Here is a 26,194-nt window from a genome sequence, read left to right on the forward strand (position 1 = left end):
AGCGCTAAACAAATAGTCATTCCGAAAAGCCAACAATACTCATTTGAAATTATTAGGAAGAGAGAGAAAGACAATTTCAGTTAGTTTTCAATCGTGGCGTTGAGTCCAAGTGTATGGAACAGACAGCTAATTCTAACTATGTACAGTTGAAGGTATATGAAAGTCTATGCTGACTAGAGACCAAAACAAATGAAATACGTAAAATGTAAACTTCTAACAACTGCAGGGAGGAATATAAAGAAAGAAAAGTGTCAGTCTGGTGCATTGATTTTCTTTTTTTACTGTTTCACTTTATCAAATTGGAATGGTGCTGCTGTAGTTGCAAAACTATCTGCTGCAGCACTTTTCTTTTATGGTGTGTATTTTTTAAAGACAAATCATATGCAAAGCAGGAAATATGTTTTAATGCTTTTACCATTTCAAACTGAAAAGAAATAATCCTTTGTTCTCCCCCTTATATATTTAATGCATTAAGGACAATATAAGCAAAGAAGGCCTCTCACACAAATCTCTTTTGTTTGAATAGTGCTAGATTCTGTATTGAAGACCAATTTGTTGCTCTCGGTTAACCTCTAGTATTCTAAAGGGGTTATATTTAATTAACACTGGCTAAAGGCCTGACCTGAGAGGCAGCTGAAAGTGATTGAACTGCAGTTTTGAAGCCAGAATCTAGTCAGCTGGGAGAAGAGTTGGGGGGGGGGGAATTAGAAACCACCATTTACTGAAAAATTCCTTCAAGCTAAGCTGTATTTCAATGGGCCATTTAATGCTCAGATGGACAAAGGTATTACTTCAGTCATTGAGTTGTATCAAACCCTTTCTCAGAGGCCCTGTTTAAAAAACTCGACAGGAAAAGTGGTTTAGCATCATATTCTCAGCAGAGCAACACTCAGTCTGTTGAAAAAAATATGAGTGAAATGAGGTGAGGCGCAGCCACAGAGTCAGTGTGAATTTTTGCCTTATCCTCAAGATGGTTTCATGAGGGAGCTGCACTTCTGAGTTTAGGAGCTCCATTTTCAATATAGGAAAATTCTCTCTCCTTTCTACTCCCAATTTACTGTTTTGACTTGGACACAGAAGAAATATTGCTTTCTGGACACCAGGAAATATATATATATAGAGAGAGGGGGGAATGTTTGCTATATATATTGTTCTGTATTAATATTACAGAAGAGGTCAGCCTCTTTCCATGTGTAACTGCATGCTGCTCAGACTTCAGAAACTTTGAGCTCCGTGTGAACTTTAAGTTCATCTCTCTTCTTTGAGTGGCTTCACACAATTTCTTCTGTTCCATGGAACCCTTGGCTTAATACACACACACACACACACACCACTATATCATAATACTGTTTCACACCATCCCAATCTCTGAGCGGTGGAAGATTCCAACGGTACCAGATGCTTACCCAGGGTTCCTTTTTCTTTTTGAAATGGGGCACAGTAGAGACTGTGTTGTCCTTAGGATATGAGACTTATTTACACATCTATAACAACCTGAGCCTATGATGGAGGGGTTCATAGCATTAATATCCCAAAAGGGTCTTGTTTCTTCCATAGCTGCAGCCTTGGATCAGTGGTGAAGGAAGGAGAACTGGCCCTCAGTGTGGGGGGTGGGGCAAACCGCCCGGTGGTGCATGCATGCGTGTTGTACATATGGCGCATGCATGCACGTCGCTATGTACCGTGCATGTGCGTGCACCACTACGTACTGTGCATGCGCATGTGCCATACGTACAGCAGGACTGTATGTACAGCAGGACTGTACGTGCGGCTGCAGTGGCAGTGGAGGGATCCCACTGCCATCCATATGGTGCTCAAGCGGCAGTGCACATGCACCGTACGTAGAGCTGGGCGGTTGGCCAACAGCACCACTCGAGTGCTGTATGGATGGCGGCAGAGGGTGCAGCCATGAGCAGAGGATCCTCTACACGCGGCTGCGGTGGTACGATGGCAGCAGCTTGCACCGCCGCACCCAGGGACGGTGAGGTGAGCCCCCCATGGGGTGCCTTCTTGTCATCCCCCTCAGAGATGGCACCCAGAGCGGACTGCCCCACCCCACCCCCTTCCTCCGCCACTGCCTTGGATTCAAATAGAAATCAAGCATTGCTCTCAAAGGTTGCTCTGGCAAACTCTCAAGCTCTCTGCTTTACTTCTGGGTCACAACACAGCCCCTTTGAACTCTAAACTCGGGGTTTGTTCTAACTATCTCTGGATTGAGGGAGGGGCTCCACCAATTTGCCAACTTGCACAGAACCTCTTTTTCTTCGTTCTCTTAGTTGCCCATCACCCAAGTGATCACCTCAACACAGGAAGCTAGTCTGTCTTATATTTTAACATTGCATCCAGGGATTAGAAGGATCTTGCATATAGCCTACTACTTAATCCCCCACAGTTCAATACTTCCCTGCTAGGAGGGTGTTCCACAGCATGGGATCTGCAACACTAAATGTCCAACTTCTAGTTGAGGCCAGTTGGGTGTCTGTGACATGCGGGACAACTAACAGCACTCCTCTGGATCCTCTCAGTAATTAAGATGGGATATAAGAGTGCAGTCAGTCCTGGGCCCAAGAACCCTGAAAATGACCTAGTACCATATGTACAGCCAGTGCAGATATTTTAGGAGAGGTGTCAAATGCTGTTTGCCATCAACTCCAATCAGCAGTCTAACTGCTGCATTTTGCACCAGCTGGTCTTTCCAGACTAGGCCCAAGGGAAACGCCTCATAGATCACATTGTGGTAATCTAGTACCAAGGTTACCAATGTTTGGGACCACATTGGCCAAGTGATCTCAATCCAGGTGCAGCCATAGCTGGTGTACCAATTGAAGCTGGTAAAAGGCACTCCTAGACACAGAGATCACTTGGACCTTTAGTGACAAAGCTATGTCCCTGCTCCTTTACAGGGAGTGGAAACCTGTCCAGAACAGGGAGGTTCCTATCTTCCAGACAGTGATCAACAAAGAAGGCCCTCTTGGTGTGCCTGTCTTCTAGGTCAGTGTAGGTGACTATAAGGGAGAGAGCTTTCTTCATGGTAACTCTAGAACCTTGCCCATTGTTGTCCATAAAGAGGACCTAGAAATATTTTAAAATAAATAAATAACAATGGTCAAGCCTACATATTTTAAGGACCTCTGAAAGGAATATGTTTTCTTCCCTGTGTGCTTTGCTGAGAATGGGGGGTCCTTGCCTGACCCCCAATCTCTTGAGTGAGAAGCAGGTTGATCAGTTTCTCAAATGTGGCAAAAGCTGCAGCCCATTTACTATGTTCTGTAAAGCACAACATGGAGTGGAGCCAGCTCCAGGGTACATGCCTCTAACTGCTATCCACGTAACCCTTTAAGGCCTCTGTTCTTTGGTTTCTTCAGAGTACTGATAAAATCTTAGAAACTGTCTTCTCTCTCTCACTCACTCACTCACTCTCTCTCACACACACTCACACACTCATTTCAAATTTATGTAAATTCCCATTTTGTAAACTTTGTCAGTTCTGATGCTGTTACAGTAAATATATGCCATTATAGGGTGATAGGTTACATTATACTTAGAAATTTGCTGAAATTTAATAACACTAATAAAACAATTGCTTTATTTCAGATGGGAAGCAAATGCTAGTATATGGAGGCAACGGCCAAGTGCCAAATTCTTTCAATTGCCGCAGCGGCTGGCAGCTATTTGTGGTTTATCCAAGTGTACTTTTGTGGCTTTGCTTTCGATTTTATGGTAAACTGGTTGTGAACAGGTAATTCAAGGAAGTTATATTTAAACATCATAATTGAATCTGCCCTATGTAATTTGGCTGTTCTCAGGGAGCACAATACCCCTCAATTTACTATGTCAAAGTTGCAGTTCAGAAAAATAAGTGTCAAGCCCTCTGTTGAAGAGCACCCTATGTATGTAAACCACAAAGGGGATTTTCTTGTCACTCCTACAGGGGCTGTGGGTGCAGAGGTCCTGATGCACATACATGCTCCTCCACCCACAAGCCCACTTTAGTTTCAACTGAGGGATCAGCTCCAGGCACATAAAACCCATTGTACAAGAAGAACTGCCCTCCACTGAAATGAATGAGGAAAACCAATTCTGCAGGACTGCCTATGTAACCCTGTCAAGTGCTATCTGTTATGAAGGGTCATAATAATAATAATAATAATAATAATAATAATAATAATAATAATTAATTTCTTTTCTTTGCATCATACAATCTGCAGGGCTATGTATCAAGGCAATAGTTTCTATATATTTTTCATGCCGTAAAGCTCATTTCAGTCATATTAAAACAAATTCAATAACAGATAATCCTATACCAACCCTTAAAAATAAAAATAAAATCCCTCTGTTGTCCTTTGCTCACTGGACTCTCATACTCTGGTCTCTGAACTAGGCACTTCTTAAGCTATGTAGTCCCCATCTTTATGTTGTTATTGCTTGTACCACTGTTGTGTTTTGAGATGAAATACATTCAGAAATGCATATTTTGAGAGAAAATCTAAGAAAAATCACAGATTTATGTAGAAACAGAACAGAATTATGAGTGAACCCATGCATTAGGTGGCTTAGTCCTGATTCCCCTTCTCCTGCTTAGATAATGAAGTGGCTATGACTTGTATGAAGGGGCTCCATGCAGACATCCGACTTGTCTGATTTTGCGAAAAGAGAATGAAAGAAAGAGATCGTGCTAACCAGTCGTCTGCATGAATGGGTGCTCCCAGAAAATGCCAACTTCATTCCAGTCATAATTGACACGGTAGAAGGGAGGGGCTCGTACTCATATCTACACATTCTGAATGGACCGCATTACATGGGTAGAAGGACAAAAAAATGTGAATGGCAAAAGACGGTTCCAGAGGAGAAGTGGCTTAGTAGTACACTTTTGCCTAATGTCCGGAGCAAAAGAATTTACATGTTTGTAAAAACTGTTTTTTCATGTGATTTTTTTTTTTTAAAAAACGGCCAGAGAAATCATTATTAGTTTTTTAATAGTTTTTTTTTTTACAGTTTTCTTTTAAAGACAGCAACCAAAAAACAAAATTTTGAGACCTGGAACAGTCAGAGATTGTTTGGAGTTTAAATGCAAGAATGTTAAAAGAACTGTTAGCAACATTTAAAGAAAATGTTGCGTTTCCCACCATGCAAATTTTTTTTAAAAAAAGGAAACACTATGACTGGCATTGTAAATTAGCACTGCCTTTTCAATACCGCTAGCACATACTGCAACAATTAACACTGCATTGTTGATACTCCAGCATTCAAGAAGCCAGCAAAGAGAAGCAGTTGCACCATCTCTTTGGAGTCCATGACAAATTATCTGTGGCTACTAATATTTGCACCAGAGTGCATTATCTGTTCCCTATAGCAACAACTGACCGTCTGTTTCTTTTGAAAGCTGAGGCAAGAAATCAGAATCCATAAAGCACTGATATAGTTCCTCTAATTGTTAATGCTTTTCCATGCAATTATGTCCTTTTCCGGAATAATAAAAAAATTTCCCCAGCAGAGGTCAGGATCTTTGTCACTGACTTATTTTACAGATCCTTTTAACATCTGTCCCGCAGACTGCCGACTTCATTAGCAGATAAGAGACCTTAGTGTGCTCGGAGCCTGCTAAGTTCTTGTTCATCTTTACAGCTGTGGATTAACTCAGGCTTTCCAGAAGAGGACAACCAGATGGGATAATAGATGTTATTGGGTTGTGACAACAAAAGAAGCCAGAAATGAAGAAATAAATGTCCAAGTTCCAAGACAATTCAGGAGAGTTGTTTGGAGCTTTTTTTTCTGAACAGTTACAATTGCCAGTCTGTTCTTAAGAAATAAGAAAAGCGGCATTGCACTAAAAAAAGGAAAGTCTATTCATATCTGTGTGGGAACCTAATCAGGCTCTTGTTTCCAGTGACGATGGCTCCCCAGTTGCACCAGGTCTGCGACAAGAATACTCCTTTTGTGTGCCGATTAATGTGGAAGCGATAAAATTTCCTATAAGAGACATATGTGTTTACATCTTGAGATGTGTTGTTTGACAAAAAGCTTTGTTCTCTGCATATTTTCCTTGCAGAGTTTCATGCTGAGTTGTTTTGCTGGAAAGCTTTGATTAGCTAGAATTAGTTTGCCAAAGTAAAATAGGCACTTGTTTCATGAGTCTTCTTGCTGAGCTGTAAATTATAGTCAAATGTAGGAGTGATGGAAAGAAGCATTGATTTGTAGTGCTCTGACCAACTATAGGCATAAAAATGTAAGGTCATAACTCATTAAAGAACTACAGAGAGATATAAATATTCCATGGTCCAGTTCAAGTTCAGTTCTTTTAACAACTCTTATTTTTACATCAAGTGGCTGTAGATTAACATGTTAACAATGGAAGCAACAGCATTTAACATATTTAGTCATGCTTTCTTCCATTTAACTATTGGTTAATTATTAGTAAAATGAGAAATAACTGAGAGACCTACTGAATGTGCTTGTTCTAACTTGTCAGACAGCTAATGGTAGCAAAACTGTCAGACAAGTAATTACCCTTTGGTAATAAGGATTGTTACCTTAATAATTACTGTTACCATTAATATTATTTAATGTTAATAAGGATTATACACTATTTGTATTGCATACTGACTTGAATAAGATACAGATTTAATAGCCCCCACTCTATAAATGTGAGGGCCACCTCATTTCCTTTCTATATTACTGGCAAAAGAATTAAGACTGCAATATGGTGCATACTTACTTGGCAGTAAAACCCCCACTAACACTTAGTTTTCAAGTGGTTGGCATAGAACTGTGACATAAATCTACCTTCCATACAATAAATATACTAGTTAAAAATGGGTTTTTAAAAATGCTATAATGCCAAAATCTTTATAGAGGGCAAAGTTGAGAGCAGGTAGATAGGGCTGTGAAGCATGGAAATCAACACTCTTGAGTGCAAGGGGTTTATGAGGGTTCCGGGGGGGGGGTCGAGTCTGGGAAAAACTCCACTGGGAATGTACAGGGGGAAGAAACCGATTTCAGTAGTGGGTGCCACCAGATAGTTTAGAGCGTGGTGCTGATAATGCCAAGGTTGTAGGTTTGATCCCTGCATATATGGGTTGGACTAGATGATGCTCAGGGGCCCTTCCAACTCTATGATTCTATGAATCTATGAACTCCTGAGAAGAAGAAGCTGTATCTATTAGAACATAGTGCAAACTCATCCTTGGATAACATTGCATGGAGAGAAAAAATTAACTGTGATAACCTGTCCATTAAAATGTTAACATGTTTAGCAAATATTACTTGCTATAGTCTAGAAATATTTTAACTAATAGCCTCCCATCCACCCTGTATATAGGCTGCCTTATTCAGATTCAGTTTCATTCCATGACACTCATTAATATTTGAGCTAAGTTAAAGTTGAATACTATAAACGATCAGGATATTAAGTCTTTTAGATTAATTGAGTAGGGCATGTGTTAATGAGCTGGGGGTTTGGCCAATAACATTTCTATTCTTTAAAAGGTATATTAACTTTTCAATTTATTAAGATAATATTTATATTTAACCAAGAAAATCCTTCTGAGACCTAAAAAGTTGGTCGTGGTTTTGTTGCAATATGGTTTTCAATATAGAAACACTGGCATTTATAATATACACATTTGTAACAGGTAACATCTGTGCAAATGAGCTGTTAAATGAAAGAAAATGTGTACTTAAAACCCCCTAACCTAAAACTTGCTACATCATATTCGCACCCCACTTCATATCATATTCATTTTGAAACAGTAAATGTGCAATTTAATTCAATTATGAACTTTAAAAAGTGTGTGTTGTGCTTTAATACATGTACACAATTGTGAATGCAATTTATCCTGTTCTTCCTCAAAAGATCCAGATGCCGAGCCATGGAAGATATTTTTTCTAGCAAGAGCATCTGGTCCCTTGGCAGATTCCATAGGCAGTGGCATAGCAGCTTTGGAGTTGCCTCTGGGTTTATCACATGGTTAGGTTGCTGATGGCTCACTTGGCATCCCTTCTATTTCCTTTTAAGTCACCTAAGCTTTTGTGGACTCTGCTTTCTGCCCTTTTAATTCTCAGAGAGTTCAGTAGTATAGAGACCAGTATGATGCAGTTATGCATCTAATAAAGCTAGGCTCAAAAGAGCTGCTCAGGCTCACATGGGAAGAACCCTTGAATAGCTGACCAACATTATATATCACAGTAGAAATATATATAACAAATAATAAAATTGTCCAGTAGCACCTTAGAAGTGTGAAAGCTCATACCAAGAACAAACTTAGTTGGTCTCTAAGTTGCTACTGGACTACACACACACACACACACACACACACACACACACACACATTTTCTACTGCATCAGACCAACATGGCTATCTACCTGATTCTATATCACAGACTGCTTTTGATCCACCCATTGGTTTTAAAAGCAGTTTAGCATGGATTGCTGCAGTTCAGAAAAAGCAAGTCCAAATCATCCATTTTATGAAAGTAGTTCAATTACTGTTTTAATCCTGGCCTTACAATATTCTTGATATTTCCAATATCATCAACGGTAGTAGCATGTCCAGCGAAATTCTGGTTGAAGAACATATGAAGCATAGAAAGAACCTTGCCTCCTACCCAAATACTGACTTAACTGTAGAAAATGAAAGCCAATGCAAAGGCTACTTTGATATGTCTTTTGTTGCTCAGACATAGCAGCAGAGGACATGAGGGAGAAACAAGTGCAAGTCTCGTGCACAGCAATTCATATGTCAAAACAAGTACATTATTCCTGAAGATTAAATGGAGCCACTGCAAAGGTTAGATAATTGGTATAAGGTTCCAACAGTCAACTCATCAATATGTCCACCATCAACCTCTAGGCAATGATTATTAGTGAAGATCATAAAAGGAATGTCTTTGCCATAATTGGGTTGTTAGCCAAAATGAGAATAGCCTATGTTGCATTCAAGCAGGGAGGGGTCCACCTATGAGGCAAGGTGAGGCGACCACCTTGGATGGCAGAATCCACAGAGGCAGCAAATCTGGCCTCCAAGGAATGCATTGCCCACTGTTGCTGCTGTGGTGGCTGCAATGGTGAATCTCTTTTGCTGTTTTTTTGAGCTACAATCTGGTTGCATATTGATGAATTGATGTCAACCATATTGATCAGAACCTCCCAGTTTCTCATTTTATTTTTCTGCCACTTCTTCCTCTGAGTTCTGTATCTCAGATTGTCCCCTTGCACCCCCACCCCACCCCATCTTCCCCCTTGTACCTGACCACTGGAACTTTGATCTGGCTTTCCTTCATTACTAGCATCAACATTAAATTCAAATGTGCCATCCTCAGCTATAGTGATGGAACTCAGTCCCATCCTTTCCTTTCTCTCCCACTTTCTTAGCTTTAACATTGATTTTTTTCTGCATACCGCTTGTACCCTATGTCTGCCGGCTCAATGTAGTAGATCCAAGTTTGGTTTAGGATGCTGTCTTCCACTTCATTCTCCGTGCAGCTGATTTGGCTTCAGTTTCTGGAGCAACAATGGAAGCAGAGTCATGTTTTCATTTTGAACTAGTCTTAAAACGTTATTGCTTCAACCGTGTCACTATCCTTTTGTGAGCCAACGTAAAAATATGGCAGTAACATTTAGAGCTACAGTGGTACCTCAGGTTAAGTACTTAATTCGTTCCGGAGGTCTGTACTTAACCTGAAACTGTTCTTAACCTGAAGCACCACTTTAGCTAATGGGGCCTGCTGCTGTTGCCGTGCTGCCGGAGCACAATTTCTGTTCTCATCCTGAAGCAAAGTTCTTAACCTGAGGTAATATTTCTGGGTTAGCGGAGTCTGTAACCAGAAGCGAGTGTAACCTGAAGCGTATGTAACCCGAGGTACCACTGTATTTTAAATTTATAACTAGACTGAAAAGAGCTGTTGTGATGCATGGATTTCTGTGGTGACTGAATAACGCATCTTAAAATTCATGATTTTGGATTCTGTTAATATTTATTTATTTTTTTAGTCACTAGTCAAGAGCTACAAAACTAGCATTTCAAATATTTCTGCTAAAGTATCCACTTTCCAAAGTTTGGGGTAAACAAGTTTTTAAAATTATTGTTTCCCATTCAAATTTGCTTCCTGCTCATCATTGGCAATAGCGTGGGAGGTGGCAGGGGGCCCGCTGCCCCAGGTGCACAATGGGGAGGGGCACGTGAACCAGGTGCCCCCTGTAGAGATCCCCATTGCATGACTGGGTGCGGAGGTTTACGAGCAGCACCCTCCATGCCCTGTCCCTGCCCAGCACGCAAGCGCCTGCCTGTTGGCGCAAGGGCGGGGTGAGCAGAGCGTGAAGAGCATCTGCGCCTCACCCCCGATGAGCGGGCACTCTTGTACTGGGCGGGGGCCGACAAAGTGCAGAGGGTGCTCTTCCCCCTCCAGTCACCCGGCCCTTGCTCCCTGATGAGCGGCCAGGCCGCAGCCAGCAGCTCCACTCCCAAGTCAAGCCTGCCCCAGGGGCAGGGCAGAGAAAGGAGAGTCAGCGGCAGCACTGCCACCCCTCTCCTCAGCTGGGTGACACCGTGTCAGGATGCCACCAAGGCAGCATTTTCGCACCCAGCCAGGAGCAGTGGGCTCTCTCCATGCCCCGCACTGCTGGAGCATACGCCGGGCTGCTGTTGCCCATGGCTTCAATGGTTTTCTAAATGTGTTATGGGTTTTTAAATGAGCATTTAAGTAATATTTTCGGAATTGGATTTAATAATCTGGGACCAGTACTTCAGCAGTGGTATAGTGGAGGTGAAGCACAGGGAAGTACTGCTGTAGGACATTTTTTCTGGCAGGAGCAATAATATCACCTGGTGGAGCAAGTTGAGTTCAGGGTGGGATACGAGTACCCCACTTTATTTGCATAATAATAACCCTGTGAGATATTCTAGTCTTCAGCCAAGTGAATTCACCAGAGACTTTTGTGGCTGATTAGGGATGCGAACCAAGATTTCAGCTAACGTCCAGTGTGCTCACCTGTGCACCACTGTTTGCTAGTATCCTATTCTATGACTGTCAGCTGATCCTAATAAATTTTTATTATGTATTATTAAATGTGTATACCACCCTTCAGCTGAAGATCACAGGGCTGTTCACAGTACATATATTGTGTATGCTCCTGTTTGAGAGGGAGTGCCTGTATGCGGGAAAAATTATAATAAATCCATTTTTTTGAATTCTCCTTTAAAGTGTGGTTATGAAGGTTGTCATGGTAAACTCCTGAACTTCAGTATGTACCACTATATCACAGTTCCAGGCTCTGAAACTAGGTTTAGTGGCAGTGGCCAACATGACCACATTCTTTAATGACTGCAGCAGCATATATACATTGAGTCATCTTTATACAATAGCAGGATACCCCTTTTGGTTAGGTTATGAAATGTCAGAGATATTATGGGATGCTTTAGCACTTCAGTGTTTGCCTGATGTTGCTTAAAGGAAAACTGGGTCACATGGAATGTAAGCTGCTTCTAAGTGGAGACTCCACACAGTACTATTCTAGACTTGTACCCATTGGAGTGTCTATGCTCAGGATGATTGATGTACTTTCTTACTTTGTGGATGTATTACCTCTGAAAAGTAATGCCTTTGGACTAAGAATGTCCCAGTTGCCTTGCTGACATCCTTGAATGAATTTGCCTGGAGCTGGAATAGGGATAATTGAATACTCGGTAGTGTACATTCTCTTCTCTGTCTATCCTAACTGTGCCTCTGGACTTGAAAATGTCAGGTCTTCCAAATGGGCTATCTGTTGCAGAGTACAAGTTGAAGAAACTGGACCCACCATTGGGGGTGGGATTCTGGTCTGTTTCCTGGGACATGGTAAGAAGTCCCAAGTTGAAATGGGACAAATTGATGGACAAATACAGCAATGTGAACTATGTGAAGAAAGTTGGGGTATAAATGTTCAGATAGACCTTGCTAACTAACAAACAAAACCCTAGATTCCTTTTCTTCCCCACTTGTTTTGTTCTGTTGTCATCAATCTGCTTTAATAATCAAATCAAATTTGCACAGGAAATGCAAATATCATATACAAAAACTTTTGCAACAGTTCCCAACTGCTAGTGCACAGTTAAATAGCCCACTAAAAGGAATGATCCTAAGAATGAGCATGTTAGTTTATGTACCATAGCCAAGGGGGTGTTGATAAGATACCAGGCTCCAGCAGCAGAACAAGTAATTACTCAGTACATAAAGAAGAGTTGTGAAATCAAGAGTTCAAACAGAGGAGCAAAAACCACAGCATTCATCCTAAATATTTAATTTCAGCATAATCTTAAAGCTTGTGTCCTGTTTGTTTAGTGATTGTGTGACATAGCAGTGGAGTGGAATAGGTTGGTCTTGCCCTTCAGGTGATATATGGAAATCATACCTAAGGATGTGAATGGGCTTTCCCCCCAGTCCAGTGGGTTGAGTACTATAGACTTAGTGAAACAAATAGAAAACTATTATTTTTTCTCTGTTAAAAAACTAAAGTACTGACTCTGCATGCATTTGTCTAGCCACTGAGTCATAGAGCATGTGCAGTATTGTGTAACTTTCATTTCTTTGGAGGCTTGTTATATTAGAAAAAGTGCTCCAAAGAAAGCAACAATTATGACATAAGCACATCTGGCTCTTGAAAATTATTCTTTATTAAGCTTTCATTTAATTACATGTGCTGAAAGGTCTGCTTTTGATTACTGTAATTTTTTTTATTTGTCCATCTGAATGATAGTCATGTTGGAAATTACATACAAACCACCTGGTTTTTTTTCCACTAATAAGGCAAATTTTATACAGATTTACTTGTTAAAGAGGGAATAGGATCTTCCCTGTTTATAGTGGTAGAACTATTGCTACTGCTAATTCAAGGTGAGGTTTTAAGGTTGGTTGCTAGAGAGAAATTGAACTTACCTAAGCTTTGTTCAGAAAATACCATATAATGTTTTAGGAAGAGTTATACTCACCTTTACAAGTAGGAATTTACGCTTCTATTCAAATTAGCACTAAAATATATTTGACATGTAAATTGTACTTACAGGTAAAATATAAAATCTGTTGGCTGCCTCATATCAATGAAAAACAACAGGGTGTTAAACAGAAGAAATATGTGCAGATTACTATAATATTGTATGATAGTTACTTGCACTCCAATTTTAAATATATTTGATGGGGCTTTGAGATGTGCTTTATATCTAAGACAGCTAACCACTTTCTCCATTAAGCTGCCATTTAGGCCTTAACTTAGGTCTTGCCTCTTGAATGACATTGTCCAGTGCCTGCCAGGAAGATGGGAGGTTCTCTGTTACCACACCCCTAGGGCCTCATAATATTTCAGCTATCATTTATAAAGTGCTGAAGCAGATAATCCTAAGGAGAAGAGTTATTCTTGTTTTGCAGCAACTCTATGCCGCTCAGTTGGCCAGCATGCAGGTTTCGCCTGGAGCAAAGATGCCCTCCACCCCTCAGCCGCCAAACACAACAGGGGCACTTTCACCTACTGGGATGAAAAATGAAAAGAGAGGGACCAGCCCTATAACTCAAGTTAAGGTATTTCTTTAAGTTTCCTTTCGTGAATACTCCCACTGATACAATGCAATATAATAATTTCAAACAAGCAAATCCGGTGGTATTTCAGCTCTCCGGGGTCAGACCTTTTGACCCTGTGAACTGTGCCCGCCACATATAACAATCATGCAGCTATTTACTTGTTTACAAGGTATATGGTGAGTCTGGAGACTCCAGTCTTGCCAAGGGCCTTTGGTTGTGACTCTTTTCCAGTTCACTGTTCCTTTGAGTGTCAGGATTCACCAGCCGTTCATGTGACTGGAGATACTGTTATTTCAGGATAAGTTATAACCTAGTTTTTAAATATATTCTACACTGCTTTCAACTATTAAAATTTATCACTCGCCAGTTCCAGAGTTTCTTATTTTATATTTATATTGGTGTTCTCAAGTAAGCATGCATGAGACGAGAGAGTGAAAATCCAATGTGGATTCACCTTTTTCATTCCTAAGCATGAGCAGCATGAAAAATCCCTGTGATTGAGGAGGTGTATGAACCAGGGATGTATCTGCTCTGTTAAGTCGTATGTTTGACATAACTTGGGCAGGGCATCTGGAACATGTGATGTGTAATATGATAGTGATTGCGTAAATCTTACTAGTATTGCATGAAAAGACTGGCAGTCATGCCAAATGGTTTAACAAGAACTAGCCTTAACTATGTAAAATGGCAAGCAAAACCACTCCCCTTCTTATTTTACAAATTGGATCGTTTCATTTAAAGAAGCCCCAGATAAAAATAAAAATTAAAGGAGGATGGCTGGAGGGGGGGGGGAAGACCATCACTGCCAATTGATTGGGAGAAAAAAAAAAGCCATGACTTCAGATTGATTGGACCCTTGTTGATAGCACACTGTTGCTGGTATTTGGCGTGCTTCTATTTGGTTTTGATGTATTGTCAAAAGCTCATGCATACTTAATTGTCACTTGCTTAGAGAACTAGGAAGCTGCAGTGTGATACTTGGCAGCAGCATGCAATGACTAAACTGCCTCCTTTCCAGCTTTCTGTAGGCAGCTGGAAATTATTTGTTTGTTTGCTTTAGGCCTATTTCCCACATCAGCCATCCTTCCTTAAGAAATATAGCAAAAAGATTTTTAACAAAGTGAAACAGAGATAATAATATGCTTATACAATTAAAAGTATAAAATATCATTGGCTGAAAGTGCAGTATGCCCCCTTTAACCTTAGACACTAATAACCGGCCTTAATTCAGAAATGGAATTCCCCATTGTTTGTGTTGCATGTTTCCCAGCATAAAAGAAAACAAGGCAGCCGCTCTGTGCTGCATGGATCCTTTATGCGTGAGTGGCACTGAGGATGTTGGTTCATAGCAGATGAGTTGTCTGAATGATCTGCAGGCTCCATTCATTCCTTCATTTCTATGATTTGATTATGAAACTGCTATTTCGAACATGTTGGGATTATATGAATAGAGCCACCCCTACCATCGAGCAGAGTGAGGCAGTAGGAGTTAGACATGGTGATGGCAACTTCCTGGCTGTTCCTACCCTCCTGAGCTGGCTCTCCTGAAGCAGCAATGCTTGCTTGCTCTTGACCACTGCAGTCTGTCTGTCTGTCTTGCCTCATTGCTATAGTTGTTTGAATGGGCAACAAGCAAGGCAGCAGGCAGACAGTGAGTAAACAGTGTCAAGGTGTTGTAGACCAGAGCTGAGTGTGCCACACAACCAGCCTTGCACCCTAAAACTTCCTTCAGGTGCAGTGGAGGACATTATTCCACCCCTAGCAGATTCAGCTGCCTGTCCAGTTGATAGAATGGAGGTGGGATCTTATCCTTCGTTTGAAAAAGCAAAGTATGTCGGACTGCAGAAGGTCCCAGGCTCTATCCCTGCTGAGGCTGGGAATGACCCCTCCTGAAATCCTGGACAGCTACAGCCAATACTGAACTAGATGGACCAATGGCCTGACTCAGTATAAGGCAGCATCCTGTGTTCCTATCACTGTAAATTTTTAACAGAAACGCACGCAAATTCCACAGGACCAGATAGCAGATACCACATCTGCCAGGCTAGTTCTTCAAGGGGAGATGAGAACACTTTCACACTGTTCTTGAACACAGTTGCAGGGAGCCCACAGTCAAGGGTGGATGTGATCAGAACAGTAGCCAGGGTCCTGGGAAATGGTGGATACCTGTTTCATATCACATTATCAATTCCACATTCAGCATGGGAAGCTGAGATTTTAATTCCACCATCACCTCCTTATCCATGTGGACAAGGATGAGATCCATGATGGGCTTGAGATCTTTGTATGTGTGGACTTTGAGGACTGAGTGGCTGGGGCAACCCACCAAGGTGGCCTAGATATAAATTATTATTATTATTAATTATTAATGACACAGCCAACCCCCCAAAACATCAGTGATAAGGATATGTTTAATAGGTTCTTAATATCATTGTCCTCAAAGCTTTCTCATATTACTGTCTCCCTCACTTAATCACATATGACTGACTGAGGAAAAAGCTATATTTTATGTGACTTCTACAAATAAAGAGGGATGCCTATATAGCAATGGCCTAGAAATAACATAAACTGTAGAGTAAGTGCAGTATTATAAATAGTTACTTATTTGTTGCATTGGGCGATTTAATACATTATATATGACAAGTTGTACCATGCAGAATCTCTACTTGACAGCAAGAAGAATGGCAATGATAAGATAATGGACTGCATTATTGTATCCTTTCATATATTTCTAAGCTTTGAAGTGTTCAGTGCTGTCTGCTAAAATATAGATGATGCACCCTTATATCTAGCATATCTCAGCTTTGGGCATATTTTAAATGAGAGAGCCATGTTACCAGGCTCTTTTCATTTTAATTACAGAAAATCAGTATTCTGCTATTCCAAAAATGCTGTGCCTAGCTGATTGCTAACAAGTTCAACACAGGGTACAAGCTCTCCAATGAACAGGGTGAGGTTGCATTGTAAAGGGGAGTGCTAGATCAAAAGAACAAGTTTCTTAGATTTTTCCTTTTCCAGAAGTTAGATGTTTCATAAGAGTAGATGTGCACAGGTTTTTGCTATGTGAGTTGCTCCAGCCCCATCTCCCCTCATTTCACTTGTACAAAAGACACCACAAAGAAAGTGAATACCTGATAGTTATAATTATATGACTATGGATCTGCTTACATCAGTACCAAATTTATATTTACATGCATGCCATAGAGACTGACACATTAGTGCTTTTTTAAAAGTGCTGTAAAACACATTCCCAAAGCATAGTCTGATCTTTGTAATATTTAACAGTAATCATATACAATCATACCTTGGAAGTTGAATGGAATCCTTTCCGGAACTCCGAGACTTCCAAAACGTTTGGAAACCAAAGCACAATTTCTGATTGGCTGTAGGAAGCTCCTGCAGCCTATCGGAAGCCACGGAAGCTCCATCGGACGTTAGGCTTCCAAAAGTAGTTCACAAACCAGAACACTCACTTCTAGGTTTGCAGCATTTGGGAGCCAAAATGTTCAAGAACTAAGCTGTTCGAAAAACAAGGCACGACTGTATCTAGTTCCACTTGAACTATGTCAAGCTGTATGATGCACAAGATAGGAATGGGATGTTTTAATGAAAACTGTAAACATATTGATAAGCCTTGCTCTGAATAGCCTGTCGAATTCTAAGATCACAATACAGTATATTTTCTTTTTCATTCATCATGTTGTGTAGCTATAGACAATACTGCAGATTGCAACAGAATTCCATAAACCTTTCCAATCTGATCCACATAATAGTTAATAACTTGATCTTGCACTCTATTGCTGCAAGACATACCACATAGATTCTGGCATTAAAATCCATTTGCCCTACAGTGGGGCAAATGCTTCAGCAGTGCTATCGTGGCAGTAATTGCTATTGCCTTTTTTTTTTTAGCCTTCACATCATATAGCAGTGTTATGCATGATTTTTGAAGGTTGTATCTCTGGTGGCTCAGAGTACAGCATTCAAAAGGCCCTGGCCTGAGCTCTTGAGGCCCAGTGAAAAAAATCACAGTCAAATACCAATAATCAGATGGCAAGCAAGATACAGCTATGTTGCTTAGATCCTATTTTAATTTAAATAACAATCAAATTCCATCCAATAGTAGTAACAGGGTGCTTGCTTTAGCTTCGTGAATTCTAGTGCCTGCTAATGCTGTAGGATCAGGGTGTGAGAATTTCATCATGTTAGGGTTATGCTGGAAAATATACTGCTGTTACAACCTCTCTCCCCCCTCTCTCCAGATTTTGAGGGGGGAATGCAGAAATGTTTCACAAAGATATTGTGACCAAAAAGTCTTGTACAAAAAAAACAAAGTCAAGGATATCTAGGGGTAAACAAATATAAATGTTTAAGGTATTAAGTATATTTTCCTGTTTAATTTTACCCATAACCCCACCATTCACACACATATATACAGTCTGTTTTGTAGTTCCAATAACTTTTCAAATAGGCCCAGTAAAGCAACACAACTGAGCTGCTAGAATTTTTCTTAAATAATTCTTTGTAAATGCCCTGGGTTAATTTAGATCTCAGAAAACACATTAGGAAATTAGGCAGTAATGCGAGCTAATTCAAATTTTAATTTGCCAAAAAGAATGATCCAGCTCCATAGTTAATGTAAATAGAGGCATAGCACAGAGAAATTAATGAGGTTTTCCTTTCATTGAATCTTCAAGGAGTGTAGATAATTAGCTTCTTTTGTTATTATTGCAAGGAAATGCAGCATTGTCTAGGAGGTGTAAAATAGCTGTGGCTTCCAAAGTGATAATGTGTTTCATTTGTCTTTTTCTAATAATTATTTACATTAAACTCTTTTAGGATGATGCCGCACAGCCACTGAATCTTTCAGCCAGACCTAAGACAGCGGAACCTGTCAAATCCCCGACGTCACCAACACAGAACCTCTTCCCTACTAGTAAAACCAGCCCCGTGAATGCAGCCAATAAAAGTGGAATCCCCAGCCCTATTGGTGGAACTCTGGGAAGAGGATCTTCTCTAGGTACTCAGAAGGGGAAAAATGCTGGGGATTTAGCATAGGAATGGTCTGGCAGGCTTTGTATGGTCTACATAGTTAACTACTTGAGTGCATGCTCACACTATATTAGCATTTATGAGATAATGCAACTCCACAAGAACTTATGCTATGATAAATTTGTTGGTGTTTGAAGTGCCCACAAGACTTTTTTTTTTGCTTTTCCTGCCACAGGTGAACAAGATTATCCTTTTTAAAATTATCTATGTTAGCTGAGCCTGTGTATGCAGCTTTGCTTTAGAACTTAGAATGCCATGCTGGAACGGACCAATGTCTATCTAGCCCAACATGCTTTGCAGTAAACTGAAGTCAGCAGATGCTAGATCCAGGTGCTATTGGATGCCAGCGGCCATTAGCCCCCGCGGGTGGCGCTGTGGGTTAAACCACAGAGCCTAGGACTTGCTGATCAGAAGGTTGGCGGTTCGAATCCCCGCGGTGGGGTGAGCTCCCATTGCTTGGTCCCTGCTCCTGCCAACCTAGCAGTTTGAAAGCACGTCAAAGTGCAAGTAGATAAATAGGTACTGCTCCGGTGGGTAGGTAAACGGCGTTTCCGTGCGCTGCTCTGGCTCGCCAGAAGCGGCTTAGTCATGCTGGCCACATGACCCAGAAGATGTACGCCAGCTCCCTCGGCCAATAAAGCGAGATGAGTGCCGCAACCCCAGAGTCGATCACGACTGGACCTAATGGTCAGGGGTCCCTTTACCTTTTATCATTGACAGTGGTCAGGGATAATGGGAGTTGTAATCGAGGAATAACTGGAAGCCCACATGTTCCCCAACCCTGAGCTTTGTACTCCAGCAGCATCAACCAGTGTTTCTAGCTTCTTCCCACTCCTGATTTGGGAAAGAAACAAATTACTGTCCTTTGAGGCCATTGATTTCTAAAGCTTCACTAAAAAACACACGCTTTTTATTGATTTAGCACATTCCTCGTGTGCAAGCGCACACCCTTATGAACAGCTCCTGCTTGTTTCTGAAAATCTGTTGTGGTGGAAATGTGATTGGTGGTACAGTTCACACAAGGACAGGACATCCCAAAACCCACACAGCACAGTACTTTTCCTCATGTAGGGACAGTTTCCTCCAGTACTAGGTTTTGGTGTCTCTACAGGAGTGACCTAAAAGTAGGGTTTCTATAGTGCAAAAGAAAACACATTTATGGTTTCAGCAAGACAGAAAAATTACTTTTTGTAGGTATTTTATTTTTAGGTGCTTTCACTATTTTTCAAAATGATGATATAGCAAGTTTGTATTATAGAATTTATACCATCCTATTGGGACATGGAAGAAGAGGATATAAGCATTCTGTACAGTATGCAAAGAACAGCTGTTTGCATTTTGTTCTATATCATTACCTTATTTTTATCATCATCATTACACACACACACACACACACACACACAAACACACACACACACAAAATCCCTATTCTCAATTTTTCTGTATGCAGTAGCCAACAGAGGTAGTCATAACCTGCAGAGCCTTTCTATCTCTTTAAAGAGCTCCAGAGTTTCAGAAATGCTTCTTTTGCCGTTTTCTCCTTCCCTACCCCCTCTCTTTTGTTGGGTCATGGCTGGCATCAGGAGCCATCATTGTTGGGACTTAACAAGGCTCACACTTTAGAGGAAGCCAACTGTTGATCCCTGGAGCCAGCTCCTCCCCCTACTTCTTGCTATTGCTGACTGTTCATCTGCTCTCTCCAAATGAGAAAGCAGTGGCAGGAGGAAGGAACAGGTGTAGCAACTGCCACAGTTTCCTTCTGGACAGTGGACTGGGCTGGACCCCTCCACCCCCCCAAAAAAAAAAATCTGGAACCAACTGTAAATCAGGGGTGGGCAGACTTCTGGCTTGTGGGATTTGCATTGTGTTTTTGTCTAGGTCCATCAACAAGAGCCAGGTGCTAGTCTTAGATGGCAGAGTGAATGGCTTACTATGTCCCCTAAGCCAGACACAGGTCAGACATGATATAGCCAAGTACAAATCTACATTCATGTTGGGGATTTGAAACACAGCTCTAAAACTGTCTAGCGGACATGGCCAAAGGAAGGCAATTAATATTTATATTTCTCAGAACAGGAACACTGAGACTGATAAGTGATTAGTACAAAGCCAACCACAGCAGAGAAATAGATATATTTTACTTTCAGTTTCATCTGCTGTTGTTGGGAGTCAGAAACTATTGCTCCTTTGTTGCTAACCAGGGAAAGTTCTGCTAGTAGATGTGAGTGCACAATAGGAATCAGGTTAAGAAGCAGATAAGAATTTTTAAAGAAACAGGATGCTTTTCTGGGTAATGACCTGGAACTATTAAACACTGGATAAATATGGAAACAAGTTTATGAACCTGAAAATACTCGTATCATTTCGTTTGGGGTTCTCCAACATTGCAGGATCATTTGGAACATGAGCAGTCATCTATGTAAGAGAGGGTTGTGATGAGACCCCTCTCAGGAGGGAGTTCCAGAGTCTGCACAGCCACTGAAAAGTCCCACTCCTGGTCCCAAATAGGCATACGGGGGAGGGGGGGGGAGTAGGCAGGTAGGTTCATGTGAGAGAAGGTAGTCCTACAAATATCCTAGTCCTGAAACATAATGCGCTTTAAAACCCATGGCCAGCATTTAGAAATGGACTTGGAAACAAATTGGAAACCAATGTTTGTATTTTAGAAAGGGAGTCCCTGAATATGACCCCTGCAAATAGCCTAGCCAAGTTATTCTGTGCCAGTTTTTCCAAGCACACTTCACAAGCGGCTCTCCATAGAGCACATTGCAGTAATTCAGACTTTGTCCTTGCCAAATGGGCAGTCTACAGAAACAGGCGTTGGTTGCCCCTACCTTCCTCCGTGAGCCTAAGCTGGGCAAGAGCACAGTGACTTCAAGTTTCCAAACACTGAATGATTTTTGTCCTTTGGTATAAACACAGAAAACCCTTCCATAAATCTATTCTTTTCTACACTCAAATTCATCTGCAACAGCAATGAGAGTTTATTTAATTCCTACCCTGACTTGTTTCTCAATCAGAACTGAACCAAATGTATTGTCTCAGTGTATTTACAGCTCTGGACTTTTATTTAAGTTCTATCTCACATACACTCACACACATGCTGTAACATGCCATTCCATGACTAGAGTGCCTTGAATCCAGAATTATACAATCACAACAGAAGACTAATTAAAATTCACATAGTATTTACCTGGACACCTGGTATTTTGGTTGCTTTTCTCATGTCCTAACCCAAATGCTCCTTTATTGGGCAGAGTCCTTTTGTTAGGTGCTTTGTATGATGGCAAGTCACTGTTATCTTGTTGGGTAAAATTGTCCCCTCCCTGCTTCCTTCAATAAAAGACTCTCAAATCTTTTATTTAACAACATGATAAAATCTGAAGCGGTGAGTGTAGTGGCCACAGGCAAAGTGATCTTTAGGCTAGCTCGCAAGATGGTTGTGAGGAGAAAATAAAAGAGGGGCCACTCCATTATTTGTCCTACCCACATGAATTCATGGAGGGCTATTAAAAATAAATATAGTTGTAGCATTATGCAAACATAATGTCATGATGTAAGTATATATTCATAAAATAGATATAAAAACAAAAAAATACATGTGTTCGTCTTTATAAATGCATTGTAAGAATTTATGGCAAGCCATTCTAGGTTATGAAATAGTTTCAGTAAGCCGTTTAGTATTGGCTGTGCTATACTGATAGCTCTAAGAGGGCTAGTTGCACCTAAGTAGACATTCGTCTGGGCAGAAAACAAATCTGGATTTATGCCCATGTCTTAATTATTGGTGCATGTATTTAATGAACAGTAGACAGGGTGATACCCAATTTTTGGGAGTGTTCATCACCTGCAGTCCTCCACCTCTTTAAAATTTGCGCTGGAGGATCCCCAAACCCTCCAGAGCAGATTTGGGAAGCTCACACGGAGCTTCAGTAGGTGCTCTTCACAGTCTTCATGGTATTCCATTGACAGATGGAAACAGTAGAGTATTTTTAAGTTTGCATCACCTGGAATAAGTAGGTGATCTGCAACGATTAGTTGGGCGTGTTCAGTCTTTCATGCAAACAAAGAGGAAGTTTTTTAATGGACTGCTTTCAAAAATATCCTTAAATAAAGATTATCTTTGTTGTTTCCAGACATCCTTTCCAGTCTTAACTCACCTGCCCTGTTTGGGGACCAGGATACAGTCATGAAAGCCATTCAGGAGGCTCGAAAGATGAGAGAACAGATCCAGCGGGAGCAGCAGCAACATCATCATGGCCTTGATGGAAAACTTCCTGCTATGAATAACATGGGTCTAAACAACTGTAGGACTGAAAAGGTACTGTATTCCTCTCCTGTCATTTCGTCTGCTCATTTTTATTTGCAATTCTATCCAGCCAGTGGTCTCTGAACCTCATGTTGCAGCTTCTGCATTTCTAGTTTTAATCATCTTTGATACTGACAAAATAGTTATTCGCTATGTCATATAGTTCTATTTTAAAAAAGACAAAACATCCTCCTCTTACAGGAAGAAGGAAATTTAGACTCCCAAACATAAAATCATCATCATCATCATTATAGGGCATGTATACTAGCATTCGGGTTGGGGGAGTCATGTCTGATGAAATGAGTGGACATAAGAGCCTTGATGGAGCAGCAAAAAGTTAATCTAGTCCAGCATCCTTCTTTCCACAGTGGCCAACTAATGCCTATGGAAATTCTATGCACTTTCTCCATGTCATGCATAATTTTTATCAGTCTCTGTTATGTCACCACTTCTTATTTTTTTCTGTATTAAAGAGCTCCAAATGCATTAGCCTACCTAAAAGGGAAATATCTGGTCTTAAGTAGCCATAACAGAAGCAGAGGAAGGTGAGCACATTGACACGATGCTTGTTCCCAATTTAGCAATCCTCAGCCAGAATCATTGCATATGAACTGGGCTATATTTTTCAAACTGCTGTCCAAAGCTGCAAATCCATTAGCTCAGCATTGTGTGCAGTGGCTGGTAAGAGCTCTTCAGGATATCAGACAGGGCACATTCCCAGGCCTACCTGCAAATGCTGTAGATTGAAGCAGGGACCTTCTGCATTCAAAGGAGGTGCTTTACCATTGAGCTGTGCCCATTTTCTCATGCTGAATTAGGACAAAAGGGGAGGCAACCATAAGCACAACCTTCAGTCTGACGTCTGTCTTTCTGTGAATTTTAGAGTCAGAATAGTCATGGCCTTTTAATGAGTAATCTGTTTCCAGTACTGATTTTTAAAAACGTGTTCTGGGAAAGTTACATAGGAATAGTAACTAATATGGTGCTGTTGATAGGTTGTTTGGTTTGCGCTTGGTACAAGTGTGATGATTACAGGACAATTTACTCTATCCTCTCTCAAAGGGTTTTTGAGAAGTTAAAGTGAGATAAGTAGGTATGTACTGCAGTCATTTGGTATGAAAACAAAGATGGGGAAAAAAACCCTGTCTGCAGAGCACCTTGATGACTTCAGCCTTATAAGAAATAACTTCAGATCAGCATGCCCATAGTTTGCAGCCATTGCTTTCTTGCAGTGATCTGTTCCAGTCTCATCACAACAAAAGCTTATAGATTTTTAAATTTTAGTTGTATTGATGTTTCCTCTTAATCCAAACAATATCCAAACAATATTCGTCAGCAGCCAAGAGTTTGTGACACTGGCAGCTGCCTTCAAACTGTTTCCTTGAGAGGAGAGTAGGGTTCTGAGGTTCATTGCCTATAGTTGCATGCACAAAGGGAAAATAACCCTGCAAATAGAACTCTCAAAGACAAGATGCCTTTTCATTTGCATTTTATATGTTGCCTTATTACATTTCTCAGAACAACAAGGGGAAAAGGGTCTGTGTCTGTAAAAGGGATTTGCTTAGCCCCTTGCCCCTAGAGGATTAACAGTGGTTTGCAAAACAAATTCATAACCTAATAAATATTTATTTGCACAAGCTTTAGTTTAAATGATAGCATTTTAAAACTCATTTAATACAGATTATCTCTGTGAAAGAATTCTTTGTAACATGAAAGAAGTGAAGGTTTGATGTGTGACGAAGGTCAACAGGATCTCTGGAAGTCCAGACTTCAGATTCCAAACTGACCCCAAATCGGAATGGGGAGCTTTTAGGGCTTGTTTATAAACCTATGTTTGTGAAAAGCACTGAAAACTGTGAGCTAATTCCACTGGCCTCTAGAATTATATAGACACCTATAGTATTATGAAAAACAGTGCTTATATTAACAGAATTTCACAGGACAAGCTGCTAAATCATGGGCAGACTGATCCACACACTACATGAATAGTGATAATTTGGCTACAAACTTCTATGTAAAATGTGCTGTATACCAGTGCATCAAAAATCAAGTAATACATCTTTGAAATAGTTGTCTTTTGCCTAGACGAATTTTCAGTACTTCTTTTCAAAAGGGGTTTCTGAAGATGCACATCTAAATCATTAGGTTTGGTTCTTCAAATACCAGCTAATGATAAATCTTTTTTAAAAACAAACAAAAAAACCCTACCATCTGTTTGCCTGACAAGCAGAATTCAGTTGGTGGCGAAGTTCGACTGACCATTTGCAGGATTTTTTTTAGTTCAAATAAACTTGAAACTGTTGTGCAAAGGAATATTCTCCCAAGCTCAGCCACATAATTTTGAAGTCTGTAAATTGCCTTTGAATTGTCACATTTAAATCCATTTTTCTTTGCATTAATTATATTAATTTTAAAAGCATCTTATAGTTTTATGAAGATTTATACAAAAGTAAAGGTATATTTTCAAAAACGTAAAAGTTGACAATTAGGTGATGTGATTTTGATTGTGTGGGGAAACTGCCACAAAATGTTATGCTGTATAGAGCCTTAAAGGCTGGAATAAGCACTTTGAGATCCCAGAAGCAAATCAGAAGCTAATGGAGCTACCATGAGATTGGAGATGTATAGTTAGACTTGCAAACATTTGGATGAATGGAAGCTTCTGGGCTCTCTTAAAGGCAGCCCCATGTAGAGAACATTGCCATAATCCAGAGTGTGAGATAGATGATAGATAGATAGATTTTATATATATATATATATATATATATATATATATATATATATATCTGCTTTCTGTCCTCTCTGGCAATGCATTCTTTGCTTTTTTCTTAGTTTTAATAGCCTTTTCTAAATGGCATGTCTTCATATTTTTGCTCTTGATGCTTTTCAATTTCTAGCTTCAGTTTTAAACACTAGAATTTCAAGCTATATTTCAGGGGCAATGCTTTAAGCAAAATATTTGTTCCAACAATAAACCCAGTAGTTTACTTTTCTGCATGCATATCCAAGAAATAACAATTACAATTCTGTAAAACACTCAAATCCTTTTGATTCTTCATCAGCTCTCTTAACAAATATTTGGGCAGTTTGAAACATCACTGGTGTAATACTGCCCCCTTTTATTAGAAATGAAAAGCATGCTGGACACTTGCAATCTGTTTGTGTCACATGGATAATTCAAATATATGTGGCTGTATGACAGTATTTAAATTAGGCATAGGATTAATAATATTGAGCCATGAGAACCAAAGCACATTGTTCAGCTGCAGTGTGAGGCTTTGTCTTAAG

General features: G+C 40.3%; 2 protein-coding genes across 55 annotated transcripts in view; one reads left to right on the forward strand and one right to left on the reverse strand.

The window, feature by feature from the left end:
- The window catches only part of SOX6 (SRY-box transcription factor 6), a 438,207-nt gene that overhangs the window by 364,785 nt on the left and 47,228 nt on the right, over window positions 1–26,194 (forward strand). For all 50 annotated transcript variants that reach the window (XM_083403078.1, XM_083403070.1, XM_083403100.1 and 47 more), the window contains 3 exons: window positions 13,396–13,545; window positions 18,385–18,565; window positions 22,734–22,918. In XM_083403078.1, coding sequence (XP_083259204.1) covers window positions 13,396–13,545; window positions 18,385–18,565; window positions 22,734–22,918 — 516 coding nt within the window. The remainder of the gene's footprint in view (window positions 1–13,395; window positions 13,546–18,384; window positions 18,566–22,733; window positions 22,919–26,194) is intronic.
- Window positions 1–26,194, reverse strand: part of LOC310664225 (uncharacterized protein) — a 170,504-nt gene that overhangs the window by 915 nt on the left and 143,395 nt on the right. For 3 of the 5 annotated variants that reach the window (XR_014504815.1, XR_014504816.1, XR_014504817.1), the window contains one exon: window positions 9,398–9,499. The exons of 1 other annotated variant lie outside the window; for it this stretch is intronic. The gene's annotated coding sequence lies outside the window, so the exon portion shown is untranslated. Of the gene's footprint in view, window positions 1–9,397; window positions 9,500–13,250; window positions 13,275–26,194 lie in introns of those variants that run through there. One more of the 5 variants, XM_083413101.1, reaches the window with a different exon arrangement.

This window comes from Podarcis tiliguerta (genome assembly GCF_965153285.1).
Source record: "Podarcis tiliguerta genome assembly, chromosome: 1".
NCBI lineage: Eukaryota > Metazoa > Chordata > Lepidosauria > Squamata > Lacertidae > Podarcis > Podarcis tiliguerta.